We start from the raw sequence: 21,243 nt of genomic DNA, 5'->3' as shown, positions 1-21,243 counted from the left end.
CTGCCAGTTCACATATTATATACTCCACATGAGTGTGTGTCTGAGGATAGTTGAGGTTGCTCACATATAGGAAAAAGGGATCACAAGATCCAGCTTTAAGTAATTTGTGGATTGTAGCCCTGTTACCACTTTCAAACTGGCAGCTTCCTGCTTGGTTGACAGGCTTGACCACTTTGGCCAACTTCTCAGACATCTTTGGTGGGTTTTCAGGTCTAATAATGGTAAATTTATTTCTTCAATATAACACAGTTCTAAAACTTTCTGTGTCTTAGGTCAATTGTCTTTGCTTCCTGCTATGCAAGTTTTAAGCCATGGAACTGTCATTGAAGTGGCACTGATAGTAAATTAGTAAGTGGTATAATGCTGGCATAAGATCAGGATATCAAGTGGAAGAACTAGGCCCCAGTATTTAATAAAAACGGACACTGCCAGAAGAGATTACAAAGAAATGAACTGAAAAAAGAAAGAAGTATTGTTATCTGGAAAAAATATATTTGGCAGTGTTCTAGCTGTCACTCATACCACTGGCATAGGTTTTAAAACAGAGTGAGTGGTTTCACTTCGCCTTAAATTTAAGTTTTAAAGCAGATGTTGGTTGGAGGTACTGTAAAAAAATGAGGAACCAAATTAGATTCACATTGGTGAAACTCTAAGAGGGAATGATCTAAAATTACTCATTATTACTATTATAGCAGTAGTTAAATTCCTATCAAGATAATGGGAGGCAAATGTCAAACACTGGGGGATAGCTTTGTTCATTTTGCTCTTCCAGTAGGTTTGGAGAACCCTACTGTATTTTGCTCACATCATGGCAATGATGGTGGCAGCTTGGATGAATGGTTGTGAGGCAGTGGGAGAGCCTGCACGTCTCTACTGTGCTGCCCTTTATCCATGTCTAGAAACCTGGGACTGACCTTGCTCTTTGCTGTACCACACTGCAAGGACACCAGAATGATAGTGAGAGAGAGACCTCCACCATGTTTACTACACCATATAGCCCTTTGTCTAAGCCCCTGCTGCCATGATGAAGCGAGTAAGAAACGGATACGGAGAATGAGGCCGGCTGTACTAATCTGCATTGTGGCAACGTCATAGATCATAGGCTACATGGCAGTGAACCGTGGCCTTCAGAGATGGTGAAGAAAGAACCCTCTTCCCTTCTTCCCACTTCCACATCCAGCTGACTTAGATATCTTGAAGAAAAATGTTGTGCTGGGAGAAAAACAATCCACTATTCATCAGTAAATGGGCACTCTGAATCACAGGTATACTGTGAATCCGCCCCCTCGCCCTTTACAACAATACTTATTAGGGAGGTTGCTATTCCTATTTTACTGCTGGAAAAATGAGGCTGAGGAATAGGGGCTTGTCCAAGATTGCCAATGGCCCCATGGCTGAGGTGGGACCTGAACCCTGCTAGTCCATGGGCCACTCTATGGATTTATCAGACCCCACACTCACTCAGCAAGGTTCAAACAGATCACTGGAACTTTGCTGACTAAATCAGCCAAACCTTTTCTTTTACCCTTTTCTTTTTCACCTTCAGGATTTACAACTTCCACAGACATAGACACATACCCAAAAATTTTGGGTGCAGTTCAACCATCACAAAGGCACCCCACTGTTAGGAGGGCACTGCTGTATATAATTAAGGTTGCTATTTTCACATTCTCTTTTCCTTGAGTATATTTTGGCTACAGTTCTCAAGCCACTTCCTCTGGAGCAGCCCCAGTGACTTCTGTGGGAATATCATTCTCTCAGGGATTGGTGGGGTGGGGAGGGGGAGAGACAAGCTTAAGTATTGTGGTATTTTGATTCTGAAATATGAATTTACCATGTTTATGATAGGATACCATATTTATAATCTATACCCCTGGGACAAAAGGTACAAGATACTGTTCCTTTTGATATTGTGACTAAAATGAGGACACCCTTTTAAGTAGAATGATGTGAAATTAAAAACTGCATGCAATTTATTCACAGACATTTGCTTTATGCCCTTGGCACAAAATGTCGTCTTCCCTACTGAAATCATATGGAAATACACTGAATGATTGATTGACTGACTGATTGAAAAAGCAAGGTAATCTCTTTGTAAAAACATGAGCCATGTTCATTTAAAAGAGGTGCAAGGAACTTTTTTTGGTCGAGGGCTGCATTCTCTAGGAGGTACTGTGTCAGGGTACCTCCCTCTCAAGATCATCACCACCCACTCTCCCCTCTCTCTTGAACTGAGAGAGAGAGAGAGAGATCATCACGACCCCACACTCTTTCTCACCCCTCCCTCCCTCCCTCCCTCCCTCCCTCCCTCTGGATCTCTCTCTGGATCTCACCCCCCCTCCCTGCCACCCCATTCTCTGCTCTCATGCACCCCATGCTTCCTGTCCTATTTCTGTCATATCGAGTGGGTCATATAAAACAGTGGTGCCAAGCAGAGCATGAGAACACAGTAATCACTGCAGTACCACAAACAGGTGGCAAAGACGGGGCAAAAAAGATGAGCAAGGGGGTCTTCCAGGAAATCTTTCCTTCGCTTCAAACCCACCTTTCAAGCCAATTAAGTATGCACTAGCACAGTTCTCCATGTTCTATCGTTCTGTTAGCATTTGTATGCACAGGGGCATTAAAAAACACACACAAACACACAATTAGGCACTAGTGTTTTAAAATGGCTCCACAGACAGTGGCAAGAAAAAGGTTGTGAACCCTAATTATAATTACAGAGATTCCATAGTTTTACCATGATAGCCATCGTGAATCAAAACTAGTCCTTTTCTAAATATCCAACAGGGTTTATATTAACAAATTCTGTGTCTTGTGAAATAAAACAATGTATAAATTAGGCAAACAATGAGTACTTAAGAGTCAGGGTATGTGCAAAAGTAAGTGAACCCCTGGTTGCCTCAGCTCAGTTAAGGGGATTATTTAGAATCAGGTGTTTAAGTAATTAGCTAGATCTTCAGAGGTGCGTTTGGGGGGCCTCGCCCTATAAAAGGATCAGAAACTTTGTGAGTTTGGTCTTCACCATACAGTTGTGTGGAAACACTTCATGCCATGATCAAAAGACCTCTCTGAGGACCTCAGAAAAACAGTTATTGCTGCTCATCAGTCTAGAAAGGATTACAGAACCATTTCTAAGGATTTGGGGTGTGACCAATCCACTGTCAGACAGATAGTCTAAAAATGGAGAAGGTTCAAGGCCACAGTCATTTTACCTAGGAGCAATCATCCTACCAAAATCTCTCCAAGAACAAACACGTGCATCACCCAGGAAGGCAAAAAGAACCCCAGAGTAACATCCAAGGATTTGCGGGCCACTGTCGCCTTGGCTAATGTGAGTGTTCATGACTCAATGATCAGAAAAAGACTGAACAAGAAGGGTGTTCATCAGAGGGTAGCCAGGAGGAAACCACTGCTCTCTTAAAAGAACATTGCTGCCTGTCTGAAGTTTGCTAAAGATCACACAGATGATCTCAAGACTTCTGGAACAATGTTCTCTGGACAGACGAATGAAAGATAGAACTTTTTGGCCTCAATGAGTAATGTTATGTTTGGTGAACAACAAACCCTGAGATCGAACAGAAGAACCTCATCCCAACCGTCAAGCATGGTGGTGGGAATGTGATGGTTTGGGCCTGCTTTGCTGCCTTAGGACCTGGACGGCTTGCCATCATTGACACAACCATGAATTCTGCAGTGTATCAGAAGATTCTAGAGGAGAATGTCAGGCCACCCATTCATGAGCTGAAGCTAAACTGAAAGTGAGTCATGCAACAAGACAATGATCCTAAACATACAAGCAGATCTACAAAAGAATGGCTGCAGAAAAAGAAATTCTGTGTTTTAGAATGGCCTAGTCAAAGTCCAGACCTAAACCCAATTGAAATGTTGTGGCAGGACCTAAAGTGAGCTGTTCATGCAAGGAAGCCCTCAAATGTCACTGAGTTGAAGCAGCCCTGTAAGGAGGAATGGGCCAAAATTCCTCAAAACCGATGTGAGAGACTGACCAATGGTTACAGAAAATGCTTCCTTGAAATCATTTCTGCTCAAGGGGTGCCACCAGGTACTGAATCTAAAGGGTCACATACTTTTTCACACATGGATATTGAATACTGAATCAGTTGTAGATAAATACATGCTGAAAAAGCATCATGTTTGTGTGCCTTTTGTTTAATCAGGTTACCTGTTGTTCTTTATCTAGGAATATGGGGTTAGATTAAGATCTAATAACATTTTAGGTTGGAAATACTTGACAAACGTAGGGGGTTCACAAACTTTTTCTTGCCACAGTATTGTTTAGGAAGGAATGGGTGAGCAGAGGGTTTATGGGGGCAACTGACAGCAACTGTTCAAAAATAGCGACCTACTGTTGCAACCAGGATCCGTAGCACAATACAATGTATTATAGAGATATTCTTTGGCAGCTTCATTGGTGGTTTGCAGGCTAAAGTTATATACTTGTAACAATCAGAAAAACCAAATATGACCGGAACAAAAAACACAACACTAAGTTCATATGGTGTATATATGAGAGCCACAGAAGCTTCAGAAACAGTATTGCCTAGATGCACCACCATAAATTTTCATCTGGAATTTGCAGGGCTGGATCAATGCCAGTGTGAATGGAGAGCCAGTGTGGTGTAGTGGCAAGAGTGTTGGACTAGGAGCTGGGAGATCCGGGTTCTAGTCCCCACTCGGCCATGGAGGCTCACTGGGTGACTTTGGGCCAGTCACAGACACTCAGCCCAACCCACCTCACAGGGTTGTTGTTGTGAAGATAAAATGGAGAGGAGGAGGATAATGTAAGCTGCCTTGGGTTCCTTGCAAGAGGAAAAAAGGTGGGGTATAAATGCAATCAATCAATCTATCAATCAATGCCATGATGGGCCCTGGGCTAGTGGGCTATAGTGGGAACCCTACTTCATCCCAACTCTGACCTCACTCACAACAATAAAAGAAAACGATGTTAGATACAACAGTGTATGTGTGGGAAGAGTACATACCTAGGCTTGTATCCAGATTTAAGCTGGACCAACTGTGTTGATGGAAGTGGACATTTCACCCCCTCCTCCCCAAAGCAGCCCCTCCAGCCCTCTGAAAATACTACATAGAGAGTCAGGAGACCCTACTGAATAGGGTGAGCCATGGTGGGTGGGGGAGGGACCAAAAACCAGGCGAGGAACTGTCGTCTCATGGAAGGACCCTTTCTATTGAGAAAGGCAGATCCTGGATCCAAGCCATATATTATGTTTAAGAACTTAAGAACATAAGCAGCCTTAAGAACATAAGAAGAGTCTTGCTGGATCAGACCAAGGGTCCATCTGGTCTAGCATTCTGTTTACACAGTGGCCAACCAGTTGCCCATGGGAAACACCCAAGTAGGACATGAGTGCAACAGCACCCTCCCACCCATGTTCCGCAGCAACTGGTATACACAGCCTTCTCCAACTTGGTGCCCTCCAGATGTTTCAGATGACAGCTTCCATCAGCCTCAGCCAGCATGGCTAATGGTTAGGAATGCTGTAGTCCAAAACAGCTGGAGGGCATCAGGGTGGGGTAGGTTGTCTTAGATGAACATCATCTTTCATGCTTTTCTGGAAGCAAAAGACACTGAGGCCCCCTTCATGTGTTAATCATGTGAAGTGGTCTCACTGAGTGTAATGGATTGTGGGTCCCTGCTGCTGTCCCTGCTCCTGATAGCACAGTTTCCTTGGCCCCACCCCTGATGTCCTCATGTTGAGTGTAGATGTCTGCATATGAGAAGCATACATGTCTGGATAAGTGGCCCCAAAATTTTTATAAACCAAAGCAGAGTTATTTAAAATAGATTGTTTATTAAAAGGGTCTTGAATGCCACTAAGCCTATCTCTTGCTAGTGGGCTCTGAAGTAGAAAGTGTGAACTCTCTCTCTCTCTCTCTCTCTCTCTCTCTCTCCCCCTCTCCCTCTCCCTCTCTCATGCTTTTGGTGCAGGCCAACAATAAGTGCAGAGAATAGAGTTCATGTAATAAAACATAGCAAATAAAATACTGTGCTGTAAGGTTCCCCCTAGATGTGTGACATTCCGGAAGTGGGTCTAGAATGCTGCTGCTCCCCCTGAGACAGGGGACACCTGGTTTGCTGCCCAGATATGCCATGCCATAATCTGGCCTTGGAAATGTGGCTAGTGGGGCAATGGTTTTGAGTGAGCTCTTCTACATAACTAACTCAAAGCTTTCAACCCAAAAGATGGGGCACTGAATTTTACAAACTCCCTGTAGGTTGTTGGAAGGATTGCATTGGAGTCTCCAACCTCAGAAAGACAGAATGGTAGAGACAACTCGCATTGTAGCTCTGGGCCACCATTACAATCTTTGCCTAGGATAGAGAGCATGACGGCAGCATATTGTAAGACAGGTGTGAGAGTATGCTGGCATTTTGTTTACTGGATGGTAGAAGAGATTCTTCCTTCTTTTAGAATGCATCTGCACATGACTTATTTTGGAGGATGGATATGTTCACACAGTCCAAGGCTTCAACTTGCTCTGATCCCCAGCTCATGCCTGTGGTTAACTTCTAAGAATGAGGTCCCAAGGCTCTGTCATGCTCTCTAACCCAGAAGCCCAACTTCTCTAATGTCAAATGTGCAGGAGCAGGCATTGGTTTAAGCCAGTGGGAATGGAAAGGCACTCTGCACCAGCTCTTGTCTTTTCATCTTTACATACTGCAGAGCTGAATACAGGCCTCAAGGCTGAAATTAAGTCCTGCCTTACAGGAGCAATTATTGAACCACAGAGGGCTGTGCAATCTGTACAACCATCTTCTAGGTTGATATGGTGTGCTTGTCTCAGATTGTCTTCTTTAGGAACACTTCGCAAACTTCTAGTTGCAAAATTAGGCACCTGAGAGAAAGTACAGGCAGCTACCAGTAACATTATGTCTTTATTTTGCCACATACAAAACCCTATACATATTATGAATATATGATAAAGCAAAAATCAGGGTTGCCTTACTCTGACACACTTCTCATCCTATGCATAATTTTGTTGTATTCATGAATAACAAACTTAGGGGCATTTTTAAAGTTGCCAGTGACCTCTCCCCTTCCCCTCAGGCTGCCTGAAAGAACCTGTTGTCAACATCTGGTGAGCAGGGAAAATGAGTGCTAAGCTAGCATGCCCCCATAAGCTAACTCCTTGTGTTCTCCAGGTTCCACAAATATCTTTTCTTTATGCCAGGGATGGGGAACCTGTGGCCCTGTAGATACTGTTAGACTCCAGCTTCCATAAGCCCCAGCCAGCACAGACAATGGACAGGGATAATGGGAGCTGTAATCCAACAGCTGGAGGGCAACAAGTTCCCCACCCCTGCTTTTTGCTTTGGCATTATTTAAGACATTCTCTAAGACAGTGGGGTATAAAAAAACATTACATATCTCTCAATGAAGTGGAACTTTTGTTATGTTCCTAGTAGATCTCTACCAAAGAAACAACAGAAAATTTATTTGGAACAAAACATTTTCCTCAGGCTATTCCACGGTTTAACCATGGAATTGGTTCAATCCCTAAATAGTTCAAGAATTATAATGAATTTATTCATCTTGCACCACTTTTCAAATGATACACATGCTATTCACTTTCTGCAGCTTGAAACTAGAAATATGTTGTTACCATTAGCAGGAAGATAGGTGAAAAGCTGGTACTGGCTTCTCTTTCTCTTTCCATTGCAGACATAGAAATTAACTTGGACAGGACTTGTAATTCTCTGATTTCGAAACGGTGGTATCTCAATCACCAATGATGTCTAAAAGAAAATGTTTAAAACAATGTTTTAAAAAAGATCCATCGCTTGATGAAACAATGACTGAAACCAAAGGCATAAAAGCTAATCACATACATATACAAACATGAGGAAAATACCTCCAGAATATTTCCTGCACACTTAATGGTGAGTTTTCCTACAGTAGGCTATATAGTAGCTAAACTGGGCAGCTTGAGGAGAGGGCTTTGGGGGTTTTTTTTGGTAGTCATATATAGCTGAGTACAAGATGCATCAGATTTAAAGTGAATATGCATGTATTTTTATTTTGCTGCCCATCTCACTGAGATACTTGTGAGTGGTCACCTGAAGGCTGGGGGTTGGAGGGAAGGTTTAAAACTGACAGGGTGTGTGTCATTTGCAGGGGAGAATGGATGGGCAAGGGAAGGGTTAAGTACCCCCCTCACCTGACAATTCTCCATGCCAGTCATCCCCCTCCTGACCCCATGAGAAAAATGGCAAAATGAACCTCGTGTTTTTCTCCTAATGTGTAGCTCCATCCTGAACCTTACACAAGTCACCTCTTAACGAGTATTTTAAAAGGATGAACATTCTCCATACTTCATATCAGATATGTGGTCAGTGTATAGCATCTCAGATATTACACCTGAGTAAAACAGCAAAAAACAAAATCTTGTATGAAATAGCCTCGGTTTGAAGCTTCTGCAGTTAAGTCTCCCCAAGTATTTTGACAGGCATTTGAGACCCTAGAGGAAAGACAATGCTCTTGAGCTCCTTCACATAGTCTCCTCACCTCTTCAACATAGTGCTGAGGTCAGAACAGAACTTTCTCATGAAAGATACAACATATGGCAAATCCTTCCTGTCTCCCTTGCCTCCTTCAAGATGGCATTGGATTGAAGTAAACAGATGAAGTTGGACTGCAGAAATCTGCTCCCCTATCATACAGGCTCTGTCTCTCCTGTCTCCAAACTCTGCCAACAGCACTGATACATAGTTTCAGAGTGGCTGCACACATTACAAACTGCAGCTAAAAGCAGAACAAGTAGACTCAAGCTTCCACTTCCCACTGCATGCTGGGACACTCGAGAAATGAACTTATGAATCGCCTACTGAAAGCTACATGACGGGAAGCAGGAGTGTGAATGTACTCTTGCAACTGCTTATTTTTCACAATTCCTAAAGAGCCCTTCTTCATCTGGATTTTTTTAAAAGCCAGCTAGAAACCATACTGTCAGGGCCAAACCCAAATGGCTGGTATAATTACCCTCCTTAGATTTTGACAGTAATGAATCTCAATGGATGTGATGGCAGGCCAAGCTGATTAGCATAAGAAAATAAAATAAACATAGTAATAACTCCCCATCTCTCCCACCAAGAAAATGATACAGGACATTGTCTGAGCTGGGGAGGCACTGCATTGCAGTGGTTTCGCTTCTCCTTGGAGGGTCGGCTCCAGAAGGTGGTGCTTGGGTAATCTCCAAGTTAGATTACTGCAATGCACTCTACATGAGGTTGCCTTTGAAGATGGTTCAGAAGCTGCAGCTCATGCAAAATGCGGGGGCCAGATTGATAACGGGGACCAGAAGGTCCGAACATATAAGATCGACTCTGGCCCGCCTGCACTGGCTGCCTGTATGTTTCCAAGCCCGATCCAAGGTGCTGGTTTTAACCTATAAAGCCTTACATGGCTTGGGACCACAATACCTGATGGAACAACTCTCCCGACACGAACCTACCTGTACACTACGCTCAACATCTAAGGCCCTCCTCCAGCTGCCTACTCTGAGGGAAGCTTGGAAGATGGCAACAAGGGAGAGGGCCTTCTCCGTGGTGGACTCCAAATTATGGAATGATCTCCCCAGTGAGACCTGCGTGGCACCAACGTTATCTTTTCAGTGCCAGGTTAAGACCTTTCTCTTCTCCCAGGCATTTGGCAGCATATGATAAGTTTTAATTGATCCTGGAATGGCGTATGGTTGTGGTTGTCTGCTTTGAGATTGCTTGTTGAAGTTGTTTTAGATATATGGTCTTGTATATTGTTCTGTTTGTGTGTTTTTTATGGAATTGGCTTTTAAAATCTGTATCTTGTATTTTTAAATGTTTTAATCTTTGTAAACCGCCCAGAGAGCTTTGGCTATTGGGTGATATAGAAATGTAATAAATACATAAATAAATAAAATAATTATTATTGCTCTGTAAGATAAAAATTGCAGGCTGGCTTCTTTGCAATATAAAAACAACCAAAAGTTATTTTTAAATCAGGTTTTAAAAAATAAAAGTATTTTGTTTATTCTTGTTTAAAAAGACAAAATGTCTTCCAGGAGATCTTCGTATTATGTACAGGGCAGCCTGGCACTGTGTATGTTCACACATGTATGTATAATGTATGATTTCTCAATGCCTAATCTCTTAGTGACTCACAACTGAATGAATGGCCAGCAACAACAAAGAAGATAAGTCTGACACAGCTACCACAAGCCACCTTTGCAGGCATAAAGTGGCATGGCTTTGGAAGTGGCAGATGATCTGAGACCCCAGCTTAAATTGCTGTTAAAAATGTTTGGCCGCAGCCCGCAGTTCTGTTTAGAGCAATGGTTTCTGTTTTGCTTTCCTGTGAGACAAACATAATGAAATGAGCAAAAAAAAAAGATAGAAGCACTGTCACTGAAAACAGTGTTTAGGGAGGTGTCAGCTTATCTGAAAGAGGATTTTTTGGGGTCCAGCTTTTACACATAAACATGTCATCACTTGCTATTTCAGTAACCAAATGAAGCTGTATTGTATAAATGCATCCACAGGAAAATGATATTTCTCAAAGGGGCAGGGAGTACTTACTGGCTTACACAACTCTTTGTCCGTTTTGGCCTCCATTTCCCATACGTGATGACCATCTAAAAAACCAGAACAAGAAAAGATGTGTAATTCTACTCCTTTATGTATCCCTTCATAGGTGCCATAAATGGGAGGGTGTTTTTTTTTTTTTAGATGCTTCCTTTAATCTCACTCACACACACATACATTATATGAATTGGTAAAATACTCTCGGCTTATTTCACACTTTTTCAACCTGGCCTTCTCCAGTGCAATCAGGCCTTCCAAGCTGAATCTAGTAAATACGTCAGGGGAGTTACAAGAAATACACATTTTCATTCAAAAGAAAAAACAGAAAGAGTTAGGTTGCTGGAATTTTGAAAAAAAACCGGACTCATCTATTGGTCCCACTTCCACAGCCAGAGCCATATTAGTTATACTAATCAGCTCCATGTATGTCTATGAGACCTGCCGATGTCTGCCTAGTGATACACTGACATTTTGCCTAACCACCATTTGGGGATCATTGGTCCAGTGTTTATAGCAAAGACACCTGCAGGAGGAAACCTGGTATCAATTAATTTGCATATTTATTACAGCAGTGTGATGTACAAATGCAAATAATATTTATTTTAAACCTCTGGCCACATCAACGTTTGCATGCCAAGGCTCTCTTCAAGGCAACAGTGAAGGTTCTTTGTCTTCTCTTTTTACTTTCAGTTTCCAGGATAAAAATGGGGCATCTATTGCTGTCTGATTCACAACAACTACCTATATACATTTTTTTTTCTTATGGAAAGCAATTTCACTGCAAAGGGAAGATGGATGTGAGACTAGCATCTCCTGATTGGGTTATAAGAATACATATTTGAAGCCCATAAAAATGCACATACTACAGTTGCTTATCTGGTTTCATCACCTTCTCAGAGCTGTATTGAAAGCATCCTGATATTACGCTATGTGACACATTCTTGTCAAATTTGGTCTATTTCTACAGAGGGCACAATGAGGCAAGGAGCCATTTTACAGAAAGGAGCACAGGTGGACTATTGCCCCCTGGCATTATTTTAGTGACATAGAACTGCTGCTACGTGCAACACGTACTACTCCAGTAATACCAGAACCTCTAGGTCAGGTTCGCACGATCGCCAGTATGGTCAACAAGCCATGGTAGCTTGTTAACCATGCTGTACATGCCAGTCACATGCTGGTCCGATTTCCTTAAAGGCCAGGTTTTGGCACAGACACAGCCTTGGTTGCCCTGTATGATGACCTATTTTGGCAGAGAGACAGGGGAAGTGTGACCTTGTTGATTGTCCTTGATCTCTCAGTGGCTTTTGATACTATCAACCATGGTATCCTTCTGGGACAATTGTCTGAGCTGGGAGTGGGAGGCACTGCATTGCAGTGATTTTGGTCCTACTTGAATGGTTGGTTCCAGAAGGTGGTACTTGGGGAATATTGCTCGGCCCCGTGGATTCTCTAGTATGGGGTTCCACCAGGGTCAGTTTTGTCCCCCATGCTATTCAACATCTACATGAAACCATTGAGTGCGATCATTTGGTGCTCTGGAGTGTGTTGTCATCAGTACTCTGATGACACACAGCTCTATTTCTCCTATTCATCTTCTTCAGGTGAAGCTGGGGATCTGCTAAATCGGTGCCTGGCTGTGACAATGGACTGGATGAGGGCTAATAAACTGAAACTCAGTCCAGACAAGACTGAGATGCTGTTGGTGGGTGGTTCTTCTGACTGGATGGAGGGTGCTCAACCTGTTCTGGATGGGGTTGTGCTCCCCCTGACGGAGCAGGTTTGTAGCTTTGGGGTTCTCCTTGAGCCATCTTTGTCACTTGAGGCTCAGGTAGCCTCAGTGGCACGGAGCGCCTTCCACCAACTTCAGTTGGTGGCCCAGCTACGCCCTATCTGGACAGGGATAACCTGGCTTCAGTTGTCTATGCTCTGGTAATCTCCAAGTTAGATTACTGCAATGCACTCTATGTGGGGCTGTCTTTGAAGATGGTTCAGAAGCTGAAGCTCATGCAAAATGTGGGGGCCAGATTGATAATGGGGACCAGAAGGTCCGAACATATAAGACCGACTCTGGCCCACTTGCACTGGCTGCCTGTATGTTTCCAAGCCCAATTCAAGGTGCTGGTTTTAACCTATAAAGCCTTACATGGCTTGGGACCACAGTACCTGATGGAGCACCTCTCCCAACATGAACCTACCCGTACACTATGCTCAACATCTAAGGCCATCCTCCGGCTGCCTACTCCGAGGGAAGGTTCGCTGTGGTGGCCCCCAAATTATGGAATGATCTCTCTGACAAGGCCTACCTGGTGCCAACATTGTTACCTTTTCAGCACCAGGTTAAGAACTTTCTCTTCTCCCAGGCATTTGGCAGCATATGATAAGTTTTAATCTATCTTGGAATGGCTTATGGTTATGGTTGTTTGCTTTAAGATTGCTTGTTTGAAATTGTTTTAGATACGTATATGTTCTTTTGTGTGTATTGTCTGTTCATGTTTTTTTTTAATGTAAATGGCTTTTAATCTCTGTATACTGTATTTTAATGTTTTTAATCTTTGTAAACAGCCCAGACAGCATTGGCTATTGGGCAGTGTAGAAATGTAAATAAATAAAGAACCCTAGCTGGCGTGGCTTACTGTGTTGTGCGAACCTAGAGAGGGTGGGTTGTTGCCATGGTTAACAAACCATACTGAACCCATGGGCTGTTTTAGGATTTGGAGGTGGTTTGTTAACCATGGAAACAACCCACCCTCCCTAGGTTTGCACGACATGGTGAACCATGCCAGCAAGGGTAATTAAGGAAATCAGGCCAGCATGTGACCAGCATGTGCAGCATGGTTAACAAGCCACAGTGGCTTGCTACCTGCCTGGTGTTTGTGTGAACCAGCCCACTGACTAACATAAGAACCATGCTGGATCAGACCAAAGGTCCATCTAGCCCAGCATTCTGTTCACACAGTGGCCAGCCAGCCTTCTGTGAGAAGCTTACAAGTAGGACATGAGTGCAATAGTACCTTCCTGCTCATGTTCCCCTGGAACTGGTGCACATAGAGATACTGTCTCTAACACTGGAGGTAATATATAGCCATCATGACTGGAAGCTATTGATAGCCTTATTCTCCATGAATTTGTCTAATCCCCTTTTATAGACATCCAGGTTGGTGGCCATCACTACATCTTGTGGTAGTGAATTCCATAGTTTACCATGTGCTGTGTGAAGTATTTCCTTTTATCTGTCCTGAATCTTCCACCAATCAGCTTCATGGGATGAGCCCAGATTCTAGTATCGTGAGAGAGGGAGAAAAATATCTCCCTATCCATTTTCTCCACATCATGCATAATTTCATACATCTCCTACACGATCTCAGACTTCTGATATCAACAGAATGGCCTGGAAAGGACAAATGCTTCAGTAGCTCTCTTATGTTGACAAGGTAATGTCATAAGGGGCCCTCACTGGTTCAGAAGTTAAAACACATGCTGTGGTCCTGACTCTTTGCTGGATCAGGAAAAATGTCTACCTGGCCCGGCACTACATAGGTGGTCAATAACCACTCAACAATACCACCACCAAGTCTCTAAAAAGTTATTGTCCTTATACAACCTAAATGTGGCTGCAGGACAGATTTATACATGGCATTATGACTCGGGCTATTTTATTTTTAGTACCTTATGTAATGATTCCTAACACTGAATATGCATTTTTCACTGCTGCAGCACACTCAATTGTGCATAACAACCATAAAAAAGAGTTTGTTGTATCTTAGCAAATTGCCATTATACACAGTTACAGGATAAAAAAAGATCATTATACAATTTAAAATTCTACTAATAAACCCTCAAAAATTGAATAATTTTCCTTGCAGCGATTAAACGTTGTAATGCGCATCTGTCAGACATTGACAAGATATTTAGGTCTTCTGAAAGATACATATTTGAATTGTGCATAACTTTGGCTTGTCATGCTCATGTCAAACACAAGGTGAGCATTATGTCCCCTCCCAAGTTCTTCTTTGGCTTGGAACTCAGCTTCTCCCTCTCGCCCAGCTAGTTGTGGCTACAGTGCTGGATTTAAACTGGGAAGACCCCAGGATCAAATTCCATAAAATTTAATGGGCGACCTTGGGTCAGTCATTATCTCTCAATTTAGCCTATGTCCCAGGGTTGCTGTGAAAATAAAAAAGGGGAGAGGGGAGGGGGAAACAGACGAGTTATGTATACTGGCCTGAGCTCCATGACTGTAGGGCAGGATGACCTAGAAGAGTTTAAGCTGGTAAGGGTGTGTGTTCCTTTCACCTTTTTAAATGAATTACCAGAATTTGAAGTTTTTTGCATGTTTAACCCATTCTGAAAGATAAATGACTTGAACTGGGATTCTGTTTTTCAATTCCTGCCAACTTAAAAAAAGCAATTGAATGTTTCAATTATTATTTTTTACAGTGCTGCTGCTATGTTTTGTTTGTGTTTTTACTTTTTCAGTTTTGAGGCTGATTAAGAGTGTGTGTGTGTGTGTGTGTGTGTATGTTCACAAAAGGCCTTTAGGTTCACAAAAGGCCTTTAATTATAACTTGTTTAAAAAACAGAATATAAGAGTAGGGGATGTATTGAGTCCTCAGTTATCTGAAAAGTAACGAGAGTTACTGTTGGTCTAGTACAAAATTCTCTTGAGAAAGTCCAGACTTTTTCTGTTACAAAAAAGGAGAGGGGAACAGATGACTCAATAAGAGTTAGTGACATTTCATTTAACAAAAACATAAGGAGGAGAAATTGTTAGGAAGCAGAGACCAAAAAAGAAAAAAAGAAAAAAAGAAAAAGAAGAAAACAGAAAGAAAGAAAAAGCAGACAATTCCTCATGTTACGTCTGGTGAACCAAGAGGGAAATCTCTACACCCACAAACTGGGATCAACTCCAGGAGAGAAACCTTAGACCACTACGTCAACGTCTTACAGTAAACATGTTTTGTAGGTTTATATGGATCAGCTAATTTTTTAATTTATTTTTTAAAAAAGATGGGATGGATGGAATAATTTTAAGGGGTCTCAAAATGCTAAAAGGCTTACTTATACTGGAGAAAAAGGTCTTATGTCAGTACAGCATTTGCCAAGTATCCTACCCAAGTATGCAAGATGCCTTCTCTAGTCAGAATGTGCCGGAGGAGTGAGGAGTGATACACCACAAAAGTTTCCATTGTAAGGCTGCCACATCTGCATCAGCCGGGCTGACTCACAGCCGAAGGCAACTCCCTGACTGGCTAAAGTCCAACAAAAGTACACCAGAGCAATTTATACCTTTCCAAAATGCAAATAATTCAAATTACAGACATAACATAAAGCTGAAACAGACACATTTCAGGCATTCCCTTTAAAGTTTAACTCACTCAACTGAGTCCAAATTGTTTATTTTGTTGTTTATTTATATATGTAGAATGACAAAAAGAAAACACACACACTAGCAAACCATCCACCTTTACCCCCCACCCCACTCACTTCTATCCATGAGAATATTTTGGGGGATACATAATTGTGTCTTTGGTGAAGTATTGTTACTTTCTGTATTGAAGAAATTAATGTAATATTTGACACTTTCAAAAACTGCTGTAGATTTAGTTTAACTTTTTTTTAGTTTAATATTTTGTTCAAAAGCTGAAACAGTACTTTCAAAACAAATTTCTTAACCAATAATTAAACGAAGCATATTAACAATTTTAAAAAGAAGACGACGCTTCCTGCTTATCACTTGCCTGTAAGTGCTCAAACTAAGGCAAAACTCTTGAATTGTTTCTGGACAGGAGAATCAGTTCTAAGATTATATCCATCATGGGTTTAGGTATTCATTGCTGACACTGAAGCTGATCATTAGTTCCTTTTCTTACCTAAAGGAAACAGACTCACTAAACAGCAGCAGAGATTTCCTGTTTGTACAGCTGAAGGGAGAGTGGGGGGAAATCCCAGAACAAGTAAAGCCCACAGATATAATTTGAAGCTTCCACCTTCACTTTAACAGGCTTTTCAATAAAGGGTACTACAGAAAACAATGCCGATTAAGGGTCAGTTCACACATTCACTTTATGTGCCAAAGCACCCAAGTTTTTGTATGTATGTTTTCTCTGCGTCACACATGTCTGAAGGGGTTAACTGAACTTGTTTTCCTAAAGCATTTCTGTGGCCGGTTTTGTGTTGGCGTGATACCAGAACCAACCACAATTAAGTCCTTCAAATACACACTCGTATGTGCTGTGGAGAACAGCCCTGCTATGAAGAAGCTTGGTTTTTTAAAAATGCACATAAAGTGACTGTGTAGAAGAACTCCCAACAATAAGATCTGTTTACCAGCAAAAGCAAAACAAAATGCCACAGTAACTTTTCCTTGCTGCGAAACACATAAGAATGTTTTTACGGAAGGACAGAGGTGAATTAGTCATCCTTCAGGGATAGCAGTCTGTGTTTTTCATATGACGGCAAAGCGCTCCTGTCAGAAAGCCTGACATTTGGGGATTGATAACAGTGGCAGGCAATTCTGAACACCTACCTCATTGCCATATAGGCTGGTTTTAAATTGCTAAAAATATAAGCAGGGTTCTGAAATGGAATGGCTCCATACTGAATGGGCCTTTGTAATTCACTCTGTATCAACTGTTCTCTGCAGAGTTAAAAAGGAAACTCTGCAGAAGTTGAAAAGTAAAAATATTCTAAAACCATTAGGGAATTCCCTGCAGCGTGAGTCACAGAAACGGCTTCCCCACCACACCCATCAAAAAGATTTCCACATAAAAAAGGCATTGTGGGCTTGTTCTAACACAGCAACAGCAAAAGCAAAAAGACATTTGGTAAATCTCACCACCTTGGTTATTTCCATATAGTGTTGTATTATTCTTGGTTCTTAAGCTCAGTGCTTTTTTCATATTGATTAACGTCTAAGTTGTAGAAAGGGGCTAGAAACAGGCTAAATCTCTAATGAATGAGTTGTCATGGATTATGCTTCAATTAACATCACTTGGTAAATTTAGTGTGCATAGAGCTTTATCCCAAGCCTGGTGCTGTCCCACCATATCCTCAATTTTCTGATGTAGAATCCACATCACGTCATCAGATAAGAAACTGCAGTAGAGAGATCGCAGGTGACCTGTCAAAACCTACCTAGCACAGACAACCTGGGATATGAATTCAGGACTTCTTGGTCCTATTCTCAGAACCACATCAGCTGGCTTCCTTTTTCCAGGTTGTAGCTACAGGAATTAATTGCAATGTGCTAATAGCTCATAACTGAGTAGCTATGAGTTTATAGAACCATGGAATCCAATCTACTTAATGAATTTGCCCATGCGTTTAGATTGGCTTCAAGGTGCAAAAATTATGAAATGTTCTCCGTAGGGACAGCCATTAAACTTCTTCCTTTCCCATATTCAAATCAGCACTTAGAACACATTTTTAAGCTAGCTTAGTGATTTTCTTCCTCTTAAAGTGCTCATCTTGTATTGCATAAGGTTTGTAATTATTCTGTTTTAATTGTGCTTTCAGGAATTGCTGTTTATGATATGTATTAGAGACCTGAATATAATTTGTTACAGAAAAGCAAAGTAAGAACGATTAAATCATTAATTTCACTTAATTCATTATTCATTTATCAATTTTGCTTAACAACATTTCTCTTATTTATTTAATCTGGGCTGGAATTTGAATTCTGCTCCTGTGGATCCAGTCTTTTCACCACATGCTTCAGCTTAACTTTCAGATGATTATTGGCAAGTTCTCCGATACAGCAATTAGGCTGTGCATGTTGTAAGGGCTTTGCATGCACAGCTGTTACGTCTGTACCAACACTGAAAAATGTCTTATCCAGAGAGCTATATTCTGAGTGTATAAATCAGTGTATAATGCTACAGCATGAGGCCAGGGGGAAAGCCAGTAAGGATGTCTGGGAGGGTCACTAACCACACCTCTGCTGTCAGCCACAAATGTTTATCCATCCCAGATCAGGGTGCAAATGAGAATCTCCATGAAAAGGACCATAGACGTACTAGCCTCACACTTAATCTCTTGAGCATACATATGCCTGGATTGATCCAAGTGTGTTTTAAGCAGCGTAGACTACATGCATGGGGAGCCTTTTCTGCATGTGTTTGTCAGTAGGCAGCTCCCTTCCAAAGCTTTTGGTCTTGTGTGGCTCCTAAGCTGCAGCCACCTCTTTTAATTCTTCAGATCTCATTTCCTTATGAGTTGTAGTCTTGTGGTGAAATCCTGAAGGAAAGGAAGCGTTCTCAAGTGAACTGACGTTAAAACTGGAAACCAATCATAAAGCCATGACAACAGTGCTCTGAGATACCATCAGTTCTCAGGAGATAAAGAGGCTAGATCAGCTTGTGTGCTTTGATAAGAGAGCTTTGCTAATGCTGGAGTAGTGCTGGCATAGCAATGTAGAGGATGCTATACTCTGCCATTGTGGGGCTGTACTGTTGAAATGCCTTCTATATACCATGAGCAGCAAGTCGTGTTTATCTGGGTTTTTTTCCCTATCAAAAGCCTCCTAAATCATTCAAATTATGCCTGAGATGTCATTTCAAAGCACACAGTTTCCAGGCAATACTTGTGCTGTTAAATTAAAGGAAATTTGCTAATTGAACTTTAGAGTTCAAATTCTAAGGCCAAATCCTGTTCATGTGACAGGAAAAGCAGGTCACTTCATTGCTCAGAACAGTGAACAGGTTTGACCCGAGGCATCAGAGAATATCACCTGATCTGGTAAAAGGAGGCCTTCTTGACTGGTGAGGCTTATTCTCTGAGATTCTCTCCTTTGCTGATGCAGAAGCCCCTAACCCAGATCACCAGTTCAAAACCTGCTGTGGCTCTCAGGTGTAGGCTGAGAGTCACGCAAGCTCTCCTTTAGCCCAAGGCATTACAGCAGCTAAGCCAATGGCAGTCATAGGAACTGTGCTACCTCTGCCTTCCAAACCCCATTGTGACATTAGACCCCTCTTGAAGACTAAGACACCTATTATGGCATGAGCTTTTGTAGGCAAGACCCTACTTCATCAAAGGCATATGACATCAGAATAGAACAGCCCCTTCCTGCTGGATGATGGTCACTATCCGTGGGCTGCAAACATGCTAATAATTTTATAATGAGTCCAACTCCCACAACAGTGGGCGAGAGTATTACTGACAATAAATGACCATCATGGAATAGTTTAAATGCATGAAAAGCATGAGTCCTCTTCAGATGTTACTTGCATGCAGGGCAGTCATACATAGAACAAGGAGTGGGACCATGCTACAGGCCTCACCCACAACACTGTGCAGTCAGAGTAGTGTTACCCTTGATGCCCATGTGTGAAGCACAGAAGTCAGGGGCTCTATGCGTGAGTATCCTCCCCAGGAAGAATACACGAAGAGAGCTATACTCTCAAATCTATGCCGTCTCTTAATGAGGATTTATTCAAGAAGGACATCGGCAGATGCCATTAACATCTGCAAGAATATTCACAAGACATTGGGTGAAATCCAACACAACTCCTACTTAGAGTAGACCCACTGAAATGAATGGGACCAGTTAGTCATGACTAACTTGAATCTCATTCATTTCAATGGGTCTCCTCTAAGTAGGGCTTATTTTGAATTTTATGCAACAGTTCCACCATGATTAATGAGAGACGGGTTGTTTGATGATCATGTCAGGAGATCTTACACTTTCACAGATAACAGTCCCATCTGAGTATGAATAATCTTTAAAATAATGTGTGGTGCCCTCTGAACATAACGGCTCAAGAAAAACATTTCAGGGCAGTTATTAAATTGGAATTGGTTTAGATATTTAATATGGTCATGCAGAATTCTGGTTCAGAGAGGGCAAATGTCCAGTTCATGTATGGTTGAAGGACATCTCAATTACATTTGTTCAATGTCTCCAGGTCTGCAGTGATTTATCTGTTTATAGGATGTATACCTCACTTTTCAACACAAACACTCTCAAGGTAGCTTACAACTATCAGTGAAAGACAATAAAAGACAAACATTTTTTTAAAACCCTATAAAATCACAAGGATAAAAACAGCAGAGCCAGCAGATTAAAGCAGCTGGCACAACATGCTCGATAATATACTATAATATATATGGGAAAGATCCTAGTCACATTCTGGCCTGAGCAACATAGCTGAAATGCAGGTTGGAGGGCACCTAATTCACCCATGTGACCATCTTATCCTTTCCACAAAGGTGGAACAGCAAAGTAGCAAGAAAGGGAAGACAGACACAGACTTTGACTGACCATAGCTTCTCATTCTCAAGCCAGAAGTCTAATGAAAGGACAGAGTTAATATCTCATCCAAGTGTCATCTCTATGACAGAGGCTGAAGTAAGCTGCAAAGAAGGAAGGAGAGTTGCAATTGTGATGAAAGGGACCCTGGGTGCTTTCATTATGGGTGAGGGGTTCTCCTAGATCCACTGTTATTATTCCCCTATTCTTTTGGGTTCTACTCTACTTGTCTCCTGGTAGGAATTCTGGATAGTATAATGTTAGTAATGGACTATGTGTGCACACACTCACAGTGTAATAAAAAAAGGCAAAACTCGACCCATTTTCCTAAAACAAATAATTCTATAGGGGTGCCAAAGGTGCCTCCCTCCTTCGCAACCTCATTGTCAGGCTA

At 41.9% G+C, this 21,243-nt stretch overlaps 1 protein-coding gene across 7 annotated transcripts in view; it reads right to left on the bottom strand.

Annotated features, from left to right (window-relative positions):
• NFATC1 (nuclear factor of activated T cells 1) overlaps window positions 1-21,243 on the bottom strand; it is a 171,632-nt gene that overhangs the window by 59,849 nt on the left and 90,540 nt on the right. For all 7 annotated transcript variants that reach the window (XM_084850048.1, XM_084850050.1, XM_084850047.1 and 4 more), the window contains exons 7-8: window positions 10,595-10,650; window positions 7,648-7,780 (exon numbers count right to left, since the gene is read on the bottom strand). In XM_084850048.1, coding sequence (XP_084706174.1) covers window positions 7,648-7,780; window positions 10,595-10,650 — 189 coding nt within the window. The remainder of the gene's footprint in view (window positions 1-7,647; window positions 7,781-10,594; window positions 10,651-21,243) is intronic.

This window comes from Heloderma suspectum, chromosome 4 (genome assembly GCF_057233095.1).
Source record: "Heloderma suspectum isolate Gila_16-S chromosome 4, 16-S_ref, whole genome shotgun sequence".
NCBI lineage: Eukaryota > Metazoa > Chordata > Lepidosauria > Squamata > Helodermatidae > Heloderma > Heloderma suspectum.
The sequence above is the reverse complement of the archived record's forward strand: the minus strand, read 5'-3'. Positions and strand labels throughout refer to the sequence as shown.